Source organism: Dermacentor albipictus, chromosome 1, assembly GCF_038994185.2.
Source record: "Dermacentor albipictus isolate Rhodes 1998 colony chromosome 1, USDA_Dalb.pri_finalv2, whole genome shotgun sequence".
Lineage (NCBI taxonomy): Eukaryota > Metazoa > Arthropoda > Arachnida > Ixodida > Ixodidae > Dermacentor > Dermacentor albipictus.
In genome coordinates, this window is record NC_091821.1 from 365,542,783 (window position 1) to 365,566,459 (window position 23,677).

At 46.3% G+C, this 23,677-nt stretch overlaps 1 protein-coding gene across 2 annotated transcripts in view; it reads right to left on the reverse strand.

The window, feature by feature from the left end:
* Window positions 1-1,096: 1,096 nt before the first annotated feature.
* LOC135906980 (arylsulfatase B-like) overlaps window positions 1,097-23,677 on the reverse strand; it is a 78,601-nt gene continuing 56,020 nt past the window's right edge. For both annotated transcript variants that reach the window (XM_070531857.1, XM_065438628.2), the window contains exons 5-10: window positions 17,801-17,911; window positions 12,900-13,025; window positions 10,218-10,344; window positions 6,436-6,729; window positions 4,171-4,607; window positions 1,097-1,396 (exon numbers count right to left, since the gene is read on the reverse strand). In XM_070531857.1, coding sequence (XP_070387958.1) covers window positions 1,247-1,396; window positions 4,171-4,607; window positions 6,436-6,729; window positions 10,218-10,344; window positions 12,900-13,025; window positions 17,801-17,911 — 1,245 coding nt within the window. In that variant the 3' untranslated portion in view covers window positions 1,097-1,246. The remainder of the gene's footprint in view (window positions 1,397-4,170; window positions 4,608-6,435; window positions 6,730-10,217; window positions 10,345-12,899; window positions 13,026-17,800; window positions 17,912-23,677) is intronic.

Sequence of the window (23,677 nt, forward strand, 5' to 3'; positions counted from 1 at the left end):
GGAAAATTGTGCGACACCGGGAGGGATTCGAACCACGGTCCTCTTACACGCGAGGTGGATGCTCTAGCACTACGCCACCACTACACTGGTTTAACATAGATCCACATAAATTTGGCGTTGCAAAAGAAACACTATATACAGGGTGTCCTAGCTAACCTTAGCCAGAGTTTAAATGTGTGCAAATGCCACGCAGCTGGACAAAATAAAGATAATGTTGTTTGCCGTCGCTTGAAGATACTCAAATTATTTCTGTTTCATTCCAGCTAATTAGACAATTGGGCTTACTTAAGTAATTAATGTCTCAAATATTATAATTAGATGAAAAGCGTCAATGAGAATATGTGGAGCACTATGAACAACTCCCGATACAGCTTTCTGTTGCTTAATACGTGCTGAATAAGCGCTTTTCGAGCGTGAAAGAAGCCCGCGAATTAATTTTCGAAGTATCGGACGAAATGGATTGGCGTTCCAGTTACTTCTTTGAGATACCGCTGTTTCATGCATTGAAGCACAAAAGCAACTGGAACACGTATGCATTTTGACGGACACTTTGAAAAGTGATATCTCGGTACCGGTGCTGTACAGTGAATTCGTTCAATGTGGATACCATGCGATATCAGCAGCTGTAATTCCTACATTGAAATATGTGGCGTAACGGAATTAATTAAAAAGTTAACAAGCGTAATTAGGTTTATTATTCTATTGAACATTTTTATTTCTCGTAGAAGTAATGGTCACCGCATCGAGTAATTTACATCAAGGATCAGAATTGTGCTACTAGCCGTAGTCAACCTTTATAAAATTTGGTACAGCTAAAAAAACTATATACTATACTATAAAACTATATATATATATATATATATATATATATATATATATATATATATATATATATATATATATATATATATATATATATATATATATATATATATATATATATATATATATATGTATGTATGTATGTAATCACAATAATCTAGCTTCATAGAACAAGCTACACGCTTGTACGAGCCAGTCAAAAGTGCGATCGTGTGGTATACCCGTATCCATACGCAAATTGTCTACCCGTGCTCAAGAGCGTCATCTGCTGAATCTCAAGCAACAGGATACCTCACTCGCAACATTATTTTGAAACTTGCGTCGAGCGACATCAACGTACGTCCGCGTGCACCCATTGTACTTTGACCATTTGAACGTCATTCAGTACTTTAGCAACCTTTTATAAATTCTAGTTCCATCAGCTTTACGATGTCGGACACGATGATGGTACCCAGGGCGCCCAAGTTCCACCGTGGTTTTCAGGAAAACTGTTAGGGTCAATGGTCGCATTCCTCCGCACAGGCACGGCAGCGGCTGCAAGCGCATCTATACGCTTCTTTAGCGACGCCACCACCTGTTCAAAAGACATAAAAGAGACATCTGGTAAAGATCAGTCTGTGCGGGAAATGTCAATATACCCTGTGTAACGTCTAAAGAGACTCAGTTAAACAGACACAGTGCAAGAATCAGCCTGCCAGAACATTAAGGTGGCCCTAGCATTATCCCCACTAACGCCAGTGGTCTTGGCCTTGGGTCGGTTCTTCTACAATCCGACTTCGAAGGAAACGAGCAGTCCCGTGTCTATGCCAGTCGCCGCCTCAGCGAACCACAGAGCCGGTACCATGTTTAATAACTTGAGTGCCTCGCGGTAGCCTGGGCCATCGAGAAGTTTCGGCCTTACGTATAGACGGCAAGCATTTTACTATAGCTAGTGACAACGTTGCAATGCGCTGGCTCCAAACAAAATAAAAGACCTAGATGCCAAACTTGCCCGTTGGGCAAACTTCAAGACTAAAGATTCAGGGTCGTTCATCGTAGTGGTTCTTGTCACTAAGACGCCGACTACCTTTCACGCAACCTTGTCGTTACTAACAACTCTGCGCCAGCATTTGCATTACTCTATCTCCAAGATCCACAGTCGAAGGATACCGAAATCTGCGACATCGTCCGGCGCCTCTCTGGATACAGCAGTATATCTAATCCCCACCTCGAGAAACTTTCATCTGCATATACAGTCTGAGTTGGCATCCCTTATCATCGACGTACAGGAAGAGAATTGTACCTACCTGCGATGCCTGTGGCAATGCGATCATCCATACTTTTAAGTTCTCGCAACCCTCCTCTGCTGGCCACTGAGTCAGCAGAGGACTCTGTCTCGCGTTAAGGAAATGTTTTGGTAGTCTGGCATGCGCGCGTATATTTACCTGTACGTGTCATCCTGCACCATTTCTCGAGGTCGTAAGGTCGTCACCTACCCACAACCTGTGCCCTTACGACCACTCGCCCCTCCTAACGAACCGTTCGATATCATGGGCATTGATGACATAGTCCCCTTTCCACGCAGCAAGCATGGTAACAAATTTCTAATTGTGTCCACGGACTACCTGACTAAGTGGGTGGAAAAGAAATTGAGCCGTCCCTGATTCTGCAACCGCTCATGTTGTGACCTTTATTAACGAGTGCCTCATATTCCGGCATGGCACGCCGAAGTTGCTGATTTCTGACCGTGGCACGGCATTTATGCCGAATGCATTCAAAACTTTCTTGTCTAAACATGGAATACGGCACGCTGCAGCGTCTCCTCAACATCCACAAACAAATGGACAGGTCGAGAGCGCCAACCGTGCCATAAAAGACATATCCTACGTCTGTCCCACAGACGATGACTGGGGTGGCTACGTCGCTGCTGCGGTTTTCGCTCTAAACACGTAAACATCAGTAGGCCGACGTCAACGCGTAGACATAAAAATATATTACCATGATTATCTATACGTATAGCGCACGCCAGAACAAAGAAAGATGAACATAAAAAGCGACACAGGACACTGAATAGTAGCTATAATGTACTCAAGACCAGTTTTTATTCTTTGAATTTACGTGCGCTTGTACTCTCTCTCTTTCTCTCTTCGTACCCTGTGATAAAACCCGCTTTTCGCAGTCGTATCTCTGTGCGTGCAGAATTTCATAAAGGTATCGTCCTGATTTGTTCACCTGCTCGTCCCAGACTGCATAGCGCCGTCGGCTACGTTTTTGGAACTCCGCATGCACGTATGTGTGGGTGCTGACAGTGGTGCAACTTGTCCTCACCTTTTATCTTATGGCTCGTGTGTGTATGGGACTGTGTGCTCTAAATATTTCTCACTATGAAGTTGTTTTTTCTTACCTTACAATTTTTTTATTGTTACTGCTAGGTGGGGAGGGTTAAATGGGGTTTAATGGAGAGGTTGGAAGCTGTACGCCTCCGGGTACTCGAGTTCACTTTTTATGCAAAAATTTAAATTTATTTGAAAATAAATAACAAATTGAAAATAAGAGCCCTTTAGCGCGCACAGACAGTCCCACTTACAGGAGTGAAAGAAGAAGACCAAAAAAACCTGGCAATGAAGGCGGGTCACTGAACAAAATTGTATTGAGCATTTCGAGCACATGTCCGCAATTTTTTTAAGTGTGTCACTGCAGTGAACGCGGTTTTTTTAAGGCCACTTACTGCTCATAGTCAAACTATTGTCCCAAGGGAGAGTGAATGATTGCCCAGAGGCCTAAGTTTAAAGCGCATCTTTCGCCTTTGTTGGGCGTATAACATGCAGTGCAGCAGTACGTGGGCTATATTCTCGTGCACCACATCGACGACACAGCCGCTCTTTCGCCGGCCATTTTCGGTTTCAATGAGTCTGCCAAAGGGAACTAATTGTTCCCGTAGCTCCACATGAAATGCGCTATTCGAAATTTGATCGTTGAGATAGGTAGTGTCGAGGACGGGCCCCAATGTACCCATTCGCTGTAGCCACCTATCGTTGATCATTATAAAGTTAATTACCGAAACATCGCTAATTACGCACGTAATTGCGGAAATTGCTCTGTATCTAGAGGCTGCTAATCCGTACTCTCGAATGGTGAACATCACGTTACCGTGATATAAATTTTTCTCATTTTAGTAGTTTGGTGCAGCTAAAAAAGAAACACCCCGTACATCGAATGCATATGCAGATGTGACAATGCACTTTGTTATTGTCAGCTGCCTTTCCATTGCATCCGGCAGAAGAGAATATGGCTAAAAGGAAAGGTTCGAATCATAACTTTTTCGTATTGTTTGCTCAACAGATAAAAGTAGTAAGAATGACCGCTTACGTTCGGAAGTCTGCCGGCCAAGTTATTGAGCTCGCAGGGATCCTTGACTATGTCGAAGAGGTAGACGGATGTGTTCGAGGAGAAGTTCGTTGCTTTTCCTTTGCCACACGTGAGCGTCGCTCTCTGCCTCCAACCCTTGGGGAAGGCCAGGTTATCCTTCCTGTACATTTTCCTGAGAGCACCGGCTGCGGTTGACTGGACAAGCAGAGAGTCGAGGTCTTTGCGCGGACGGCTTCCACCCGGTAGGTTGTAGCGATCGGCGAAGCGTCCCGTGCTGTCTTGCACCAGCTTGTACCGAGAGTTCCGCAGTGCCGACGACATCGTGAACGTATAGTCGTAGTTGTAGAGCATCTCAACGCGAGGCGATGACAGTCCGTAGGACAGAGGCCGCCACATGTCGTATCCGTCCAATTCTGCCATCTTCGCGGCGTCACCTCCTGAAAGCGAGCGCAGCGGATGGGTGACTTGAACACCGGCGTATACGTGTAAACTCGGAAATGAAGTAATCTACATCGCGCCGTCAGGGTCAGCGCTAATTGCAATGATCCAGATCTTTACACAATGGCTGCTTTCTAACTCCGAGGGTGTCAAAAAAACTTGCTTGATTGGGTGATCAACATTGCTCGCACGCCTTGTCAGTTTGAACGTCCCATACACAGCTGTCGCAAGAACATCAGAAAATACTCTGCTGTATAAGACGCTATTTCTCCTTGCCGCTTGTTTACCGAAGTTAAATTCAGTGCAGTTGACACTGCCTTTTCCTTGAACATATTATTATTATTATTATTATTATTATTATTATTATTATTATTATTATTATTATTATTATTATTATTATTATTATTATTATTATTATTATTATTATTATTTGTATATAATCCGGCGTTACCAGCGTGCTAGGCATCGGCCGGCGAAGTTGGATACGCCACGCCGGCGACGCTACAGTCTACCACTCTAAAAAAAAAGTTCACACCCTTTGGGGGGCATATCTGCCACGCAACGATAATCGTCATCCGCCTTGATTGCCTTTACTTTATTGAAAATGCCGCTCCCAGTACTTTCCTGTCGGCAGTGCGATGTCGTGCTGATAACGCGCATGCCGTTCGGTACTGGGAAGTACCGGTCTCGCAGCGTTAAAGAAAGGAAACGCGGGCAAGACAGACGACGATTCTTCTTGTGTGGCAAATGTACACCCCAAAGGGTGCAACCGTTTTTAAAGCACACGGTCGCCAAAAATGTACCCGGTGTAAAGTTCGGCGCGTTGAACGGAGCCCTGCAGCAAAGCGGCGATCAGCTGTTGTCGCCGCGCGTGCGCATATGGTAGCGGCGAGTGAGTACTTTTTGTTTGGCGAAGACGCAAACTTAGCATGCATGCCGAAGTTCACCCGAACTGCAGGTCAGCATGCTGCCGGCCATCCAAGGTGGCGCGCGATGGACTCTGGTCTAGCGGCTCCGGCGTGAGAAAGGACATGTTCTATTCCCACACTGTCCACGCCAACAAGCGTCAAACGCTGCCAGTCACGCTGGCGGCGCGGTGACGCCAGACGGCAGCGCGTCCCATCTGCGCCGGCGTAGCGTAACTGCGCTGGGCGTGACGACCCGGCTATATCCGCGCCTGTATCCACGCACATCGCAGGCAAAACAGCCTTTCCAGACGCGTACGCTGCATGTCACGCCGCAGCTCGGCGAGCGAAGCAGACGCGCTGCAAATTCCGTTTCCCAGAATTCCTAATACGATGCGCTCGCGTTTACATGCACTGAGAAAGTCGGCTTACTCGTCTCAATCCACCGCTGTCTGGCGCATTAGTGTAACGCGCTTTCCTAGCGCACTAGCCCCGTTTACATGGATGCCATGCGCTATAAAGTTGATGTGATGCGATAGGCTGCCTCAAAAAATCACGAACAATGAGAACATAAAGTCGGACTCTTTACAGCACCGCCTTCAACTCAACGTTTCACTCTAGCTTTAATGACGTTTGTGGCTAAAATTTGTCGACAATCACTTGATATTAGATTGAACGTCGAGGGAACATGCAGCCTTAACATTCTATCCAAACCGTAAACAAAGCGCAGCCTCTGTGCCAGAGTCGCAGAAGTCATTGATTAGGAACCAGCAACTTGCAGAAGCCGTCTCGTGATATTCCATACTAATGGAGTACATATATCCTATAGACCCACGTACGATAGTTCACTGTTCAGCTCTAACGTGTCCACACCACACATACACATTGAAAAGAAAGAAACAACAGAATGCGTCGCACTAACCGGCGAGTGAGTAGAACGTGGGCAACCAGTCCGTGATGTGCATCAGTTGGTTGGACACCCTGCGTCTAGAAGCGAGCAGGGGACTCCAGAGAAAAGCGGCCGCCCTGGTGCCTCCTTCCCAGAGCGTGCCTTTGGCTCCGCGCAGCGGCCAGTTGTAACCGCGAGAGTTGTGATAGCCCCAAGGGGCACCGCCATTGTCGGTGCTGAAGGCAATAACAGTGTTCTCCAGCATTCCAGCGTCGCCTAGCGCCTTGACCACCTGGCCGACTGACTGATCCACCGTGTCAACCATCCCTGCGATAAAGAACACATGTGATTGAAACTGGCTCTCGAGATGTACTGCATACATTCCATTTTTTCGGCGCATATTAAATGAAGTAGAAACCATGGATAAAGCGGCTCTGTAACATTTTTACACTGTTATATCTACCACAACCAATAAAATGTACGTACACTGCTGAACAAACGCCTCCAGAGCTCAATGCTCAGAAAACGACATAACCTGGGCCTTCAGGATGCCTGAAACATCATCACTACATCCGAGTATCGACTGCATTCGACAATGTTTTCATCACCTTAATTTCCATTCCTTTTCTGCAGCAGACAAACGCTTATACACATCGCATTTCTTTCTATTAGGCCTTGTTTAATTTGGCCGCAAAATTTGGAAAGTAATAAGCCTAAAGCTTGTTTTTTTTTCAGTCGAATAGCTTTCTTTCCCTTCACTTTATTATCTTAAAGGCCCCCAACATTGGAGGTATTACATAAGGAGTGGTAAGCAAATGTAAAAGAAATTAAATACACACACAAAAGATGTTTAGGTACACGTTTGCTCGCTGTTAAACAGGGTAATTATACAGTTAAAAAACGTGGATGAGCAGGTGATTGCGGCGATGTCGTGTGAAAGACTGTTCCAGTCCGAGGCCGAGCGTGCAAATAGGGATGAAGGAAAAGTGGTAGTGTGCGCATGTGGCGGGCCGACTTGAAGGGGATGACCAATGCAGAGTGAAATGTGTGCAGGAGTACTGATGTAGGGTGGATGATGAAGTAAGCTGTAAAAGAACCTATGAAATGAGCACATGCTAGCGATACGATGCCGACAAGCCAGAGTTGTTAGGCCGGATTCTGCTTTTAACGATGATACACTGGCATTATACAAATAGCATGAATGAATCTTGTGGCACGATTCTGTACTCATTCTCGACAGCTTGTTAGATACTTTTCGTTAGGGCTCCAGATGGCAGAGGCATATTCCAGCTTAGGGCGTACGAGTGACTCACAGGTAAGCGATATTACCTTTGGTGGCGCTTGGCGTAGATGACGTTTTAAGAATGCAAGGCTTCTGTTAGCAGATGATATCACTTTAGTGACATGCACGTTCCAGGTTAGATCGTTGGACAACGTTACGCCTAGGTATTTATAGGACTGTGTTAATGCCGTCGTGACGTGCGAGATTGTATGAGGGAACAGGTGAGGACTACGTTTTCGATGAAATGACATGAGTTCGCATTTATCGGGATTTAGTTCCATTAGGCATTGGTTACACCAGTCCTGGCCGCAATTTAAATAACCTTGGTGAGTTAGTTGATCAGCGGGGTTTGTGACTGTGCGATAGATAACACAGTCAAATGCAAATATACGGATGTTGCAGGAGACAGGTGTTGATAGGTCGTTAATATATATTACAAATAGAAGGGGACCAAGGACAGACCTTTGCGGGAAGCGTAATGTTACTGGAAGAGACCTATAGGCTTGATTATTAACGTGAACAAATAGCTACGGTTTGCCAGAAATTCTTTCATTCACTGCAATATGTTATAATGTAAGTTGAACCAAGAAAGTTTAATAGCAAGCGCTTATGAGGAACCTTGTCGAATGTTTTCGCGAAATATAAGGTTGCGTCGGTTTGAAGGTTAAAATCAAGGTTCACGTGCTAATTGTGTTTCACACGATAGGTTCTTACGGAATGCGTGTTGAGAAGGATGAAAGAAATTAACAGAGTCAAGAAAATTTATTATTCAAGAATAGATTACATGTTCCATGATTTTGCATGGCACACTTGTTAAAGAGACTCTTTCAGCCGTTTTCATGGGTGGTCGCGGGTTGTCGGTGGTAGACGGTCGGTGGCCGGACTTGGAGCAACGTAAGGCTAGGAAACTCAATGAGGGAAAGAGCGCATGCTGCTGGGTCACATGATTTTCCAACACCTGAATTGCCCAACGAAATCGTCAGCTTTTATTCAAATGAGGGCTTAAGGTTGCGAAGACTTATGCTCTTTAGGATTTATTTATTTATTTATTTACTTATTTTTAATTTATTTTACGTGCATAGCTTCATTTGACCTCGAAAGTCGTCGAATTCGGGACTCCAGATCAATAACAGCCACACGATGTTCTGTACCGTCCAATGTAGCATTAGTATACTACATACGCGTTCTTGCGTCCACTCGGATCGAAATATGGCCGCCTAGGGAAAACTTTAAATCCGCAAACTTCTATCTATCGGCTGACGGCCATGACCACTTATTATAGGGGTCCGCGGAAAATCAATTAGGACTTGCGCTAGACACGTGAAACAGCATTAAGTGATAGTACCGATGATGAACAAATCAAACACGCACACACACGTACACAGACACACGTCCGGACAAGCACCAATTTATGAATTCGCAAATATTTTCGACACTCAGAGCTATGACTGTAGAAATACAGCGCTAAGTAGCGGTCACATACAGGCGACATTCCCGTTAATGTTCACACGAAACTAAAGATTTCTAAATGGCGGCCCGCTTGCGACGTACAATATTACATTAAATGCGACGGAAAGTTTGGAGGACAGTTAATCTTCGCCTTTAGGAGTGGAACACGATAGCATTCATAGCCCTCTGACTGCTTCTCACGCTTCCCGGCAACTACAGCTTATGTAACCGTAATGTTTACCGAGAAACGCTGGCGGCGAACGCTATGCACGAAGGCGAGCTTTCTGGTAGAAACGCGGCCTCTTGCGTGGGCTGCCATGCGGTGGAGGCGAGCGCCGTCTGGAGCTCCGCCCTCTGTCGCAAAGAACAGGGCGTGCCGCTTTGTGGCCTTTGAGATTTGCGAAAGCGGTTTGTGTTTTGAGTTTCTGCGTAACAGAATTATGTTTTCTCGTATATTCGAATTACAATTCGACACTATCATGTCTGTGGGTTGTGTGTAAGTCGCAGTTTACAGTTTTTCTGGCATATTTCACCTTGAGAAATGCAATTAGTTCAGTAACTTCCTTGCACTACATTGAGGGGCTGCGTGGTTTGGCATGCGCGGTTCAATTTTTTTTTGGGGGGGGGGGGCGATACGATGGTCGACGCTGGACGCGAGACAACGGGCGCTGACGCCGGATTTCTTGCGACATGAGGCCATCAACACTATAGCGTTCAAAGGTCTTGCAAGAAAGACTATGGAAATGCCCTCCCCCACCCGTTTATCCATGTCATAAATAAAAACTCAGCTTAGAAAACTGAGAATACTGACCTGAAATATGCCCCCTTGGAATAAAATGCCGAATACTTTTACATCCAAGACCAAAGCATTGTTTCTGCATCACATCAAAGAAGCTGAGCAATAACAAGGAATTCACGCTTAAAGACTACACGGACAAGAAAGAAGGCGAGCTCGTGTCTGTCCGTATTTCGCGCACCCTTCTCCATGCATACATACCATTTCATGCAAATTTAAATCTTACTTCCATAATAAAGAAATTCGCCCAAATAACATGCACTGCTGGGTCTAATAAAGCACTCTTACCAGCATAGATTGTTCTGTTCTTCTCTCCTATGTAGGGAAACTTGGCGATATTTTCCTGCGGTGCCTGCAGAAGCTCTGGGTAGACTGCGGAGTGTGCGGCCTGGTAACTCACCACGATAAACAGTGGCTGCGAAGAGTGAAAAATATACACGTGCGGATGCGGTGCGGAGTGCGAAATTTGCCGCTGCAGGGTTAGCTGCACGTACTTAATAAAAAAATGAAAAAAGACGTCCACCAGTTATACTACCCCGAACTTTGTGTATACGACGCACACCTCTCTTTCTGGTGGCTTAAATGCAGCGCGGCCCTCCCCACAAGCGCAGGTGGCACCGCGTTGCTTTGACAACACGAGATATCTCGGCTCTTCCCTCTGTTGCTCACCGAAGCACCGCTAAGTGATGAATTGTGAGCTGCGTTAGAGGTATGGAGGTTCGGGTAGCAATAGCTTTTGCGTGGCGTTATAACTTGTGCAGTGTAGGAACCCACCATTTCTCTGGACTCATCAAGCTGCCTCGTGTCCCAGTTTCAGCTGATGGTGCAGCATATGGCACACGGACGGAAGGCGCTAGAGGGAAAGCATTTATCGGTATCGCCTCGCAAGGCTAGATTCACCTGCAGCTAGCAGCATCCTTTTCCCTAGTACTCGTCATATATAGCAGAAACACCTTGCGTCTTGGTTGGCGCTAACCATTGCTAAGGGAGTAACCGTCCTTAAGTTTACCGTTGGTTAATACCACCATTGAAGCAGTTTCGCTAGATGACCTCTGTTAGTGCCCTCAGTACGTGGAATAGCGACAAAAATTGAGCAATAACCTTACGCACCTCGAGAGCCCACTGTTGTCGGAGGACGTTATTTTGTGCCCTTGACCAGACGTTTAAGTTCAGCTTTAAGGCAATACAGGCGTTACTTGACTTATTAGATTTAAAAAGTATGGGCCTGGACTGTAGGCTTTGAGTAGGCCAATAAGCTTGCCATATGTTTTACACACTCCTTCTCTCGTCATCTTCACCCATCATATGCCTGTTTCTTCCCTCTTTATTTCCCTCTTCTCCTTCCCCCAGCGCAGAGTAGCTGGCTAGAGGGATGTACCTCAGGCCGACCTCTCTGCATTTCGTATCATGAAACTTTTTCATCGCTCTTTCTCACTACTGACCTGCATGACATAAGAAGCGCCACTCCCACCATGCGTGTCCAGCGGGTCATCACAACCACTTTCATCGAAGGGCTTCTGAACATAAAGTCAGTGTAAAAAGAATGTGGAGCACATGTTTTGAAATTTTGGATTTCCTAGTAGCTCCTGCCTACACCACTGCATAGTCCGTTTGGGCTAGTTGCACGTCCAGGCTGCGTTCCCGAGGTGCGGAACTGTATGCTGCTTCCGAAAACTTCCGACCGAGAACTTTTCACGCCGACTGTGCATGTCCCATAAGAGAGTGCGATGTTCAAATATGTTTTTTCTTGCATATTACAGAGTCCAGTTTAAATCTGGACGAGCATTTGAGTGGCAGTGTGTTTCTCAGACAGAGACAAGTCTCACTCGCATGTATCATAAACGGTAATAAACGAAATCAAGCCCACAAGGAAACTAGACAGCTATCACTTTCATCCTCAAGCAACGACAAGAAGTTCAAGGAGGTCTTTTGAAGGCGCGATAAGTTTGGTTGCGGAGGGCGTACTGTACGCCCGGCCTAGCCTGATCTGAAACACTTTTCACTATTGCCTACCGGTGTCGCTACTTCACATCTGTTCAAATTGTGTATGGGGTATCTTCTGTGGCTTGCTTTTCACCCTTTCGCCGATAATTGAACTCTACATTGGCCTGGTTTCTTGTGCATTACCGAAGAACGCTTTCACACGCCGGCAGCGCAAAACAACAAGAAAGACGTATCATGCATAGTTGTGCATGACTGGCCACCAACCCCACAGGGCGTCGCACGTGTTTTGCCTGGCTCGCGTAGCGACTCCTTGACCGAACGGAGACCTGAAGACTCGAAGGCTTGAGGTCTCGCCGATATGTTGGCTGCTCAAGTATACATTGGCACACTCGAAGTGTTTTGCCTGCTTTCCGCGTATATGTTTTTGTCGCAGTTAACTGTCGCAGTTAACTTGTCGCAGTTAAATTATCCGTTGCTCGCGATACACCTTTCACTGTGTAAGACTTGTGTCGAGACTGTTTTAGCAGCTGCCATAAAAAAAACGTCGCATCTGATCCTGCAGTCACCGGCATGCGTGCAGTACCAGTTTACTTTGCCCTGACAAGTTATGACCAGTCTTCAAGTCTTCAACGTGCCCCGAAAGCTAGACACATAAACGTTTATACATTCCACCTTTGTAGGAAAGCAGCCGTCAACACCGTAAATCGAATCCGCGACACTGCGCTAGGCCACAAAACGCTATAGACGTCATGGTGAGTCTACGCAGTTCTGCATTAGAATCTAACATTCAGAGATTGCTACAAAGTTCTCTTTCTTTTTCTTTTCTCTTTTTTTTTCTTTTAAGGTAGCGTGTTCCCTAAAATGTTGCGGTAAGTGACGCAGTCACTCTTGTTATCCGCTCTAGTACGCACTGTTGTTAAGTCCGCAAAGTTCATAAGGGAGCCGAAACAATGTTTACCGGCTCCGGACAAAGCATATCATTACAAGCGCCAACCGTCACAAAGGTGGCATTAAGCAGTGCTATACCTTGGACTTTTTCCTGTTTTTGATTATGGTCTGCACCCTCTTCGTGTACAGCGACGTAGAAAAGGTTCCATTGTCTGACCACTCAGGTTCCTTGTTCAACCAAAAATCAAGACCTGTGTGGTTTGCCTGGAAGAAAAAATAGAAGGGATCGAGGATTAGTGTCCTGGGTCTGTAGTTGATTAAGGGTGCCTGTCCTAGGGACATATTTTCGACACGCAGCCTGATAGACCAAAGACTTTTAGCAAACCTGTCGAAGCAAGCTGCATACAGCCTTCGTCGCGCTAGTGTAGAACACGAAAATGGTGCGCTCCACACGTACCCGCTATGTCCGCTGGCTGCCACTGGTTCGAGCTGGGGCGCTATAACGTAAAGCTATTCCAAACTTTTCTGTACCAATTGTGCAATCAGGCCTCTGCGATTGGTCAAAAACTTTTTTTGACCACCCCCACTTAGCCTGTCTGTCATGCTACGTTACGAAAACCGCGATAGCTCCCCATCTGGTATGACGTGTACACACTGATCGTGCATGATTTGACCGAACAAAAGGAAAATAATTATTTCTGATTCGACGCCTTTTCGCCATTCGCTCTCATGTACTGGTCAAAAGTTTTCGGGCTGCACCCACTTCACGTGCCTGTCACGCGACGTCACAAAACCGCGAGAACTCATCGCGTCAAAGTGACATGTACGCGTTAAAAATGCATTAATGTGCCGAACAAAACTGAATAGCCGCAGGCTGTACTATTCCGAAAGGAATAAAAGATGGCTGATGCCGATCGCTCAGGCACTGACTACTCGCACCTGCCGGAGAGCATGGGTTAATTATCGTATAATAAAGCTTTCTGCTTGGCCGTGTAACGTTTTCAAGTACTTTCGGCAAGTTTACGACCTCGTTCTGCCAACTCTTCTTTGCTGAAGATCCATTTTAGCGTCATTCTGAAGCGTCCGCTGCATGCCGCCGCGATTTTCGACCAGCCACCGCAAGCTAAGTAAGGGGAAGCGGACCAATCGCAGACGCCGGCCCCACCCTCTTCATCCGGTTACCGCCTTTCAGCACACTGGCTCGGCCCCATCGGATCCCTTTCCACTTGAGCGTGATCCTCGCCTCTCGTCAGCCAATTAGATAAGACAAGCCGCTCAGCTGTAGACAATGTTATTCGTTTTTCAAGCAAAGAAAATTAAGTGATCTCCTATAAACGGCGAGAGCGTTTTGGTCTGTTCAGACAACCCTGCGGGTCACCACACAATGCTTGCGTCGGCGGTTACGCAATTTTGACGTCAGGAGATTGGAATAAAAACATGTTGGAATAGTTTTATGTTATAGGGCCCCTGTATTTCCCCGTCGTTCCCTCATTGCAAGCTCTATAAAGTAGATACTACAGCGCCACTTATCATTCTGCGTGCTAAGTATCTTGAGAATGCCTCTTCTTTTCACTCAGAATCAGCTCTGTACCAGCAATTTTCATGTATACATGCCACAACGACACTTAATTTTCCACTCAATTCGGCCTTCTTCATTGGCTCGAACGCCATCAAGGCGCCGTTATCGCAGGTGTCAGTCACCCCGCGTATGGTTGTGAAGAAATGAATGCCCAATCGAAGGAACATATTCCTTAAAATTAAATTATGGGGTATTTACGTGCCTGAATTCCGATCTAATACGAGGCACGTTGTAGTGGGGGACTATGATTTGACTCCCACGGACAATAGGTTCTACTCCCACCTATGGTCGTGGGTTCTAATACCACCAAAGGTCGTGAGTTTGGGTGCCTTAGCTCTATCTTAATTAACTGTGCCTATATTACCTTCGCCTTCATTAACACGAAAGGTCGTAGGTTCGACTCTCACAAATGGTTGTGGTCTGACTCCCACCACAGGTCGAGGGCTCGTAGCCTTAATTAAAACCAAAGGTCTATCTATGGTTCCTACCCTTTTTGTACCTCTCGTGTCATCAACGCGTTTTCGCTCAAGGACTTTGAAGGTTGCCTGACTGATGAGACACACAAGGCTTTTCGCCTTAATCACAAGCAATCGGACCAAGTTGAGTTTCTTCCAACAGGTGTCTAAAATTTATCGGAGGTTTTCTTTTGAGCCAAGTCGCTCGCGTTAGTGTAAATTCATGACTTGGCAACGAACTGAACCAGTTGTAGTAGAATTTAGGTATGTGTACAGTGGCGGCGCTGAGCGCAGGTCGAACGCTCCAAAGCTCCAACGAGCGCTGTTTGCCGTTGCTTCTAAATTTCTTGCGAGCAAGTAAACTGACAACTCAACGCATTGAATGGGAAAATAGCATCTTCTGGTTGCACCGCTAAACTGAAGCATACTGTGAAAACGACATGTCGCCGAGCGGCATAACAAACGTCATGATCGAATTCAGACCTTCCGAGGCAGTCATCATTCCTTTTGTCTGCCTGCAGATAAAAGCACATTAGCGAGAATATTCTTGCTGCTTACAGCATTCGTAACACTAATTCTGGGGCAGAAAGCTATAAACGAACCAAGTCAAATTAAGCTTAAACGTACATCCCTATTATTTATTAAAGCACCTGCCTAAACAAACCACAATCCGCTATTTGAAACGCCAGCAAGATATTGAAAGGAATGTTCTGCCCGCCGCGAAGAAAGAAGTCCCGAGTGAAGAGTTTAAAACAAACCAGTTTAGCATAATGTTCCAAAAGGACTTCTTCTTGGGCAAGTTGGTGCTTAGATTTCCTAGGTATACTTTGTGGCGCAAAATACATTTCTGGAAAAGAGTGAGAACGCGCATCTTCCTGCGCACTGTAAAGCCTGTCGTTGTAGGCCATGCTTTGAACAAGTATTGATTCTTGGCAGAAGTAGGGACCAAACTGCAAGGGAGTTGTTGGAAGCGTTTTATATTAAAAAGAAAGGGTCTGATTGTGTAAGCGATACATCTATCGTATTATATTCCGCAGAAATGTGCTTCATCCAAAGTATGTTATCATGACCACGTTGTTCTGTCACACCTTGGCTCCCTGCGCATGAGCGGAAGTTGTATTTTCTTCTATACGTTTGTTCAGGTTGTCATTAAACAGTTGGTAGTTTGGCGCTTCACTGTCTCCCTTTCTTCTGTCCCTTTTCCAGAAATGTATTTTGTGCCACAAAGTATACCCAGTTTAGCATAAGTCGTCACCTGTTCTCAATGCGATGTTTCTTATCCAAACGCTCTCCGATACGCGTCATCTGCTTCTTTCGCAAAAGGATGAAATCATGCGTTGCTGCCTTTCCACCGCGATTACACACATAATACAGAGGTCTAGCTTGTCCGGTGTTCGGGTAAACGCAGGAGGAAGTGATCGGTGATCGGTGATCGGTGATCGTGACCGGTGATCGTGCAGCCACCTGGTGGCGCAGAGTTCAAAGAGGCAAAACCGCTAATATTCAATTAACCAAGTGTATTCTACTTCGTGCTGGTGTAAACTTTCAGCAATGGCGTAATCCTGTTACTGCTAAAAATTTACACCCACAGCAAAGTAAAATACACTTGGTTACAGCAATATTACCTGTTTTTGTTTGTTTGAGTGCTGCGCCACTAGATGGCTGTGCCATGCAGGCCGCTCCCGTTTACACCTCCACCCCAACGCCCCTATGTTCACCCGAATACCGGACAGGCTAAACCTCTCTACTGGTACACACAAATCTTTCGACGTACTTTTCTTTTCTTTTCGGGCTTATGCGCGGTGGCATAACGATGGTTTGAGAAGTAGGAGCCATTCAGAGCATGCCGTAATAGGAGGCCATTTGTCGCTTCAAGCTTGAACCTGGGTCGGCTCTTTCTCGGCAAGGCCGCTAGAGGGCGACGATTTAGTTTGAGTCGCGAATACGCAGCACAGAGATTATTTATGTTTGTCATACTAGAATACCCGCTGACACGAGCGTGGTTGAAAACATCCCATGGCTAGCATATTTGTTCTTTTGTTGAACTTAGTTTGAGTGATATGCAGGGTGTTTCACGTAACTTGAACCAAGCATTTTTAAATAGTGCTTAGCCGCAGCTGAATGCAATGAAAGGTATAAAATTTGCCGTCCTGTGGCGCTCCTTAGAGACATTCGTATGTTCCGCTTAATTACTTAATTAACGAAGACCAATTATGCAAAATATTTAATATTCACTCTAGGGCCAAGTTCGTTTCGTTGCGTTGTCGACGGGGTTCAGGAACGACCGGCCAAATTTTTTGTTGCAACGTACATACTGCTTCGAGATTGTTTTTCGGCATTTAAAGAAAGTCCACGAAATGGGAAATTAAACCACTTGACTGCGCTCATGCGCTATCGTATTGCAGCGCTCCTATCACTCCTATAACCTATCACTTACCAGGGGCGACGGCGCTTCGTTTCCGCGGGCCACCGCCACACATGTTGACGCACTGCGAAGCCGATGCCTAGAGCCGCAGCGGCTTACTTCGCCGCGGTCCGCGCGCACGGTTTTTTCGCATGAAGCGCGAATGAAAGGGCGCTACAATACGTCAGCGCATGAGCGCAGTCACGTGGTTTTATTTCATATTTCGCGGGCTTTCTTTGAACGCCTGGAAAAAATCGCCACAGAGCATGTACGTTGCGGCAAAAAATTGGATTGGCGGTTTCTGAATCCCCTCTGCAACGCAACGAAACGCATTTGGTCGTAAAGTGTATATTACCAATTTTGCATAATTCATCGTAGTTAATTAACTAATTAAGCGGAATATAACAAATACTCTAAGGAACGCCACATGATGGCAAACCACATGCCATTCGTTCCAACCAGCTGCGGCTAACCGCTTCTTTTAGTCCTTCTTTCAGGTTACATGAAACAATCTGTATATGGCTGGCGGTATGGCAGGTAGTCTCGAAAATACTCTATGTTGAAAAATAAAAATAAGCATTATCCGTCGTGACTCACGTACATAGCTGAGGGTGTGAGTGTAGTAGTCCTCCTCTCCGTAGTAGAAGCCGTAAAAGCTGTCAAAGCCTCGGCATGTTGGTGTAAGACTGTCCTTGTAAGACCCGAGGTGCCACTGTGGGTAGGAAGCAACTGTTAAGCACATTCACTTATCAGGAAATAAAGCCCGCGTCTACAAATAATTACAGCACAGGCTATGGGAACACAAATGTTTGATTTGGTAACGTGCACGAAGTTTGCAGCTATTTAACGTGACAATTATTTAATATTAAACAAGTTGTTCAATGGCTTTAAACGTATCCATGACAGAGTGTATAAGCGCGACTGAACGGGGACGTAGAAAGAAACACACACAGAGACAGCACTTCGCGCTTATACATTCTAGCATGGATTCTAACCAACTAGCCCGCCACCGTGTTTTAACCAAGTTCATTTAAACGTATATTTTCAGATATATATATATATATATATATATATATATATATATATATATATATATATATATATATATATATATATATATATATATATATATATATATATATATCGCGAAGTGAAGGCCATCACGGGTGGCCAGGTGACGTATTATAAGCTAACATAAGCTTGTCACATTACCCAGTGGCTAGCACAACTATACAGTCACTTGTGTCCCTATTTGGACTTCTGGGCGTGTAAATGTGTATATGTCCGCATTTTATAATGATAAGGAGTTGTCTTTATTTTTTCATTCTCTTTTTCAACGAACCCTACAGGTAAAAGAAAATTGGCGCACGAACATCCGACTGGGAAGTTGTCATAAGGTGCATGTAATTCTTTACAATCATTACTTTATGAAGCATATACCCTGCCCTTGAAATCAAGATTGCCGTATTTTAAAAGATAACTTAAGCAACTCTGAAGAATACCACGCACATCATGACGATGGTATGGTATGGTATGGAACGGTATGGTAATACTTTATTCAACTCCCGCAGATCGTGGGTCTTCGCAAAGCGGGCCGCTCCAACACCCTATCTCCCAAGGAAAATCGTTTTTACCATGTATCTTGTGTTTGGTTATTGAAAGAAACATTGTTTTAGTACAGTTTTTTTTTCTCGCATAATTTGCACGCCGACGTGGTCGCCTGCGCTCCGACGCGCCTTCTTGAGAAACTTCTCTCAGTTTGCCCAAATTCCCAAGGACACGGGTCCACTCTACCATGGCGCAAGGCACGCGGCTAGAGCGAGACAACTCACCAAAACTTTCGGCAGGCACCGCGACGTGATTTACACGGGCGTCGCGAAGTCGGACCATGGTCACGTTCTGACGAAAGTCAACTACTCCACGCACTCAAACATCAAAATCACGGCCTCAGTACTCACCCATTGCACGAGCACAGCTGAAGCAACTGCAATAGCTCCAGCAATTAGACAGGCAGACGCAAGCGAGAACTTGATAGCGGTCACGACAGCCTCGAAAGCGGCGTGCCGGAAGTTCATAAGCGGATGTACCGCGCATAACCCTCAAGCTACCGGGCGAAACCCTCCGCGCATCACACAGCATTACATGGTGCTTGGGAGGCTCGGGAGTCCATGTCTAGTCGTACTAGATAGTGCAGACATTCTGAGAGCTTCGGCCACGCTCAACACCGTGGACAGTGGCACGGCGGATGAGGCTGCTATTTCCCTAGCCATCGTACACGCTCCAACCATGCCGGCGCCGGATGGACCTATCACAGTGGTCACTGATTCTCAGACCGCCTGCAGGACTTTGGCACAAGGGCGGGTGACACCCTACACACACCGCATCCTTACATCATTACACCCCTCAGCGTTACACAGGGTGCGTATCGTCTGGACACCTGGACACGCCTCTCTCCATGGTAATGAACGCGCTAATGCGGTAGCCCGAGAGCTCGCTAATGGGGCGCCATTGGAAGAGCTGTCCAACCCAGACGACGCACCGACAGAACCACTGAGCTACACTGAAACTCTACAATATTACAGAGATACCAGGAGACACTTCCCTCCACCACATAATTCCCTTAATCGAGAAGATGCCGTCGCGTGGCGACAGCTTCAAACTAATTCATTTCCCTGCCTCTTTTATCTTCACCTCTTCCACCCCACACAATATCCCTCATACTGTCCCTATTGTGGAGCAAAGCCCACAGTATATCATTGCACCTGGGAGCGCCCACACCCTCCGGGCTATTCCCCTATTCCTTCACCTTCCCCTTCCTCCTGGGAGACTGCGCTGACCAGCTCACACCCGCAAGAGCAGCGACGGCTGATCCGGCGGGCACGCGGAGTGGCGCGAGCCAATGGGGCCCTGAACTAAGGGCTCCACCCTGCGAGGAAGTTGCCCAATCTCATGATAAATAAATGTTTTCTCTCTCTCTCTCTCTCTCCCAGGAAACGAACGGGCGAACGCACTAGCTCGCGAACTGTCGAACCGAGCAGACGGCGCCCTGAGTAAAATACCAGAGGACCACACGCCGCACGACATCCTGGAGCACCAGCGTCGCGAAGGACAAATCTAGGCGTTTCCGCATCCCCAGCTCCGAATATAGGAGACGCTCGGAAACACAGGAAAATCCAGATTTCCGCACTTGTGACTGTGGCGCGCAATGTGATCAGACATATATGCAGATCAATGTCCCTGGTGCAGGGGGCTGCCTTCTATTCCCCAGGTTATTTGGGAATGCGTATATAGGCCACCGAACATAAACTCGTCCCTTATACTGACCTCACTCAGGGAGCCTTGGGATGCCATGCCCGCTCGAGCTGATTTGGAAACCCAGAAGGGTCTCTTCAGACAAGGCCGAGCGTATAACAACGGCCACTGGAGTTCTGGACTAGGGACCCACCCTTTCCCGTTACCTTGTCTTTCCTATTTAATTAATAAAGTTTTTAAATAAATTAATCAACCTGTTCTTGCAGACGCAATTCTCTCGTGGCATATGCCTTTTCCTTGCGTACCATGATCGTCCTCTGAGTCAACAGACATTACTAGAGCACCGTCCCCACCGATCATTGGCTCAGAAGGCAGTGAAGGCACTTGTGTGCTTTCTCAGAACGTCTGGTTTGCGAGAGCAGCTTTAACTCAAGTACTGTCCGTACACGTATCTGCACCTTCTGCCTCCCTTCTCTCTCTTCCCCTTCTCCCTTCCCCAGCGTAGGGTAGCCGACCTGACCCTTGGCTGGTTAACATCCCTGCCTTCCTATATTCCTCTCTCTCTCTCTCTCTCTCTCTCTCTCTCTCTCTCTCTCTCTCTCTCTCTCTCTTGCCCGCGTAAGCTCTTGCCTGCGTTCTAACCGCGCTTACGTAAGGGCTGTCTCTCGTATACGTTTCCTCGCCGTATTCTGACGTCACCGTTCTCGTCACTGAGTGGTATCTTAGGGCGCAGCATAGTCAGGATTTTCATATTCAATGTAATACAAGCAATGAACTCCACAAATTTTGTTATATTGAGGTCTATGATGCGACGCCAGTCCCCCGATGTCGAGTGTGCCGGTCGCGTCTCGAGAAAATTCTAGCAGTAGTTTGGGCCACTGAGTTTCCTACAATAATTACTACTGGATATGTCACTACAATCATGAGGTCGCAGGATCAAATCCCAGCCGAGGCAGCCGCATTTCTATGGAGGCGGCCAAAACGCGTGTCCAGGCATTGGAGGCAAGTTAAGGATCCCCTGGCGGTCAAAATTATTCCGGAGCCACCCACTACGGCGTGCTTCATAATCAAACCGTTGTTTTGGCACGTAAAACCCCAAAATTCATTACCTTCTATCGTTTCGCCACCATGGGAATAATCGTTAGCAGGTGAATTTGTCTAATCTTTGTGCTTGTGGCTTGAAACATTCTTGTGGCTTTGTTTGTTACACTTTATCTGCCTTTATTGACCGGAATTTTAAGGCAATATATACACGTATAAATGCAGAAGACCCTATGAACACGCATAATCGCTACTAATAGCGGCAGTTCACCCTGTCGAAACCGAAATGCGCCAAGCGTCTCAGCGCACTCGCTTGCTCGCTCGCTTGTCCGTGGCGTAATAGTTTCATTATCGGGCTTCGGTAGCAGACGCCCTGTGTTCGAATTTTCATGTCGGACAATTTTAATGGGGTTTACTGAATTATTTAAAACACAGTACTCCGTTTAAAATGAGGCCGTTACTAAGTCACAGAGCCGGTTGAAGCCATACGGACGAAGTTTAGCCAAAATCATATGTTAACCCGCATTGCCATGCTGGAGGAACCACGATGTCGCGGGCTGAACCAACCCGCTTGCAGCTGCCGTAGACACTAGCGCCAGAGTTCCCCCTAGTAATTATTGTATGAAACTCTATTACTTGGAATTTTTGCGGGTGTGTCGGCATCTAGCGGCTTTCTCACAAAACATTGCGCTAGAAGTTCGTGCGCCCACAAGTACGTGGCGGTAAACGTACGGAAGTTTGTGTATTGATGGCCTTCGAGATTTGCGGGCGCCGGGAGGTTTCTCTCCGGCCCTCCCAATCGCACGGAGAGAGCGTAATTTCCGAGGTGGCGGAGGGGGGGGGGGGGGGGGGGGGGGGGGGGTCGTGGCGGGCTCTTCACCATGGCGCTCGTGACCGAGGGCTTGAAATGAGAACGGCTGAAATAATCTCATGGACGGCAGCAATGGAAAAGAAACCTGCCATGGGTAACTAAAGAGGAAAAACGAAATCAGGAAAGAAACAATTTATGATAACTCAAAAGGGACGCTCATTACTTTTCGGAGCGAGATCGGGATGCCTTAGAACACGCACCTATAAAGCGAGATATAAGAAGGAAGAAGAAGCAGGTGTTTGCTGCGGTAAAGCTAGAGAAACGATGGAGCATGCTTTATTACAATGTGAAGATATCTGCCCAGCGGTCGATTTAGGCACCACTGGTATCTTGAAGCCCTTGGGTTCAGCAAGAGCAGGGGGAAAGCAATCATGTCCGCAATAGGGATTAGTAAGAGGCAATTGGAAGATTGGTAATTGGAATTGGAAGGAAACGACAAAAAAACGGAGACGTACAAAAAACAAAGTTCACAACAGTGGATTTCACAATAGAAAATTTGGTTATAAAAGTTCGTCGTGCGTTTTTTTTTTTTTTAACCTAGGTAGGACACTAGGCAGTATAATGGCGAGAGCTTGGTGGGCGCAGCCCACCACCCCATTCTAAAGGGGATGCTCATAACATCCATCCATCCATATTGTGCATGATGGGATACATTTTAGCGTAAGTGAACCGACACTAGTTGGACATCGATTCGCAGCGCGGGCTCTAGCTTTTTTGACCAGGCCCCAGATTATCAGGAAGGAAGATTACGTATTGACTGTAGCAACACCAGTAACCAGTAACGGGTAGTATTAGATCGCAAGGAGTTAGGAAAAGACGCACAAAGGATAAGAATAGAGGAGGTAAAATTTGCTACATAAACATGTAGGGACGGTCGCAGGCAGGAAAAAAGCAGGAAATTCAAACGCAGTTGAATGACGAGGCGATTAGCGTGCACGCATTGACCGAAACACATCTACGAGATTTGTAGCAGCCACCTGTTATTTACAATTTTGTATGGGAAAGGTGCAACAGAATGACTGGGTCAAGGAAAGGTGGAGTCGTAGGCAAGCTAATAAGGCAAGGTCTTAAGTGCCAAAAAGTGAACGATACATGTAAGGAGTATTTATGGATTAGTGGCACATGGCAAGGCAAAAAGACGTGGAGGTGAGTACCTTACCTATGGACAGGTAGTGATAGCAGAGATAAAAATAAGGAATTGATTGATTGCGTTAGAAGAGATATTAAGGAGTTCGTGAACTCGGGCCCAATTATTTTAGTATGAGACATGTGCACACACATGGATGACTTAGAGGGATGTGCTGATTACAACGG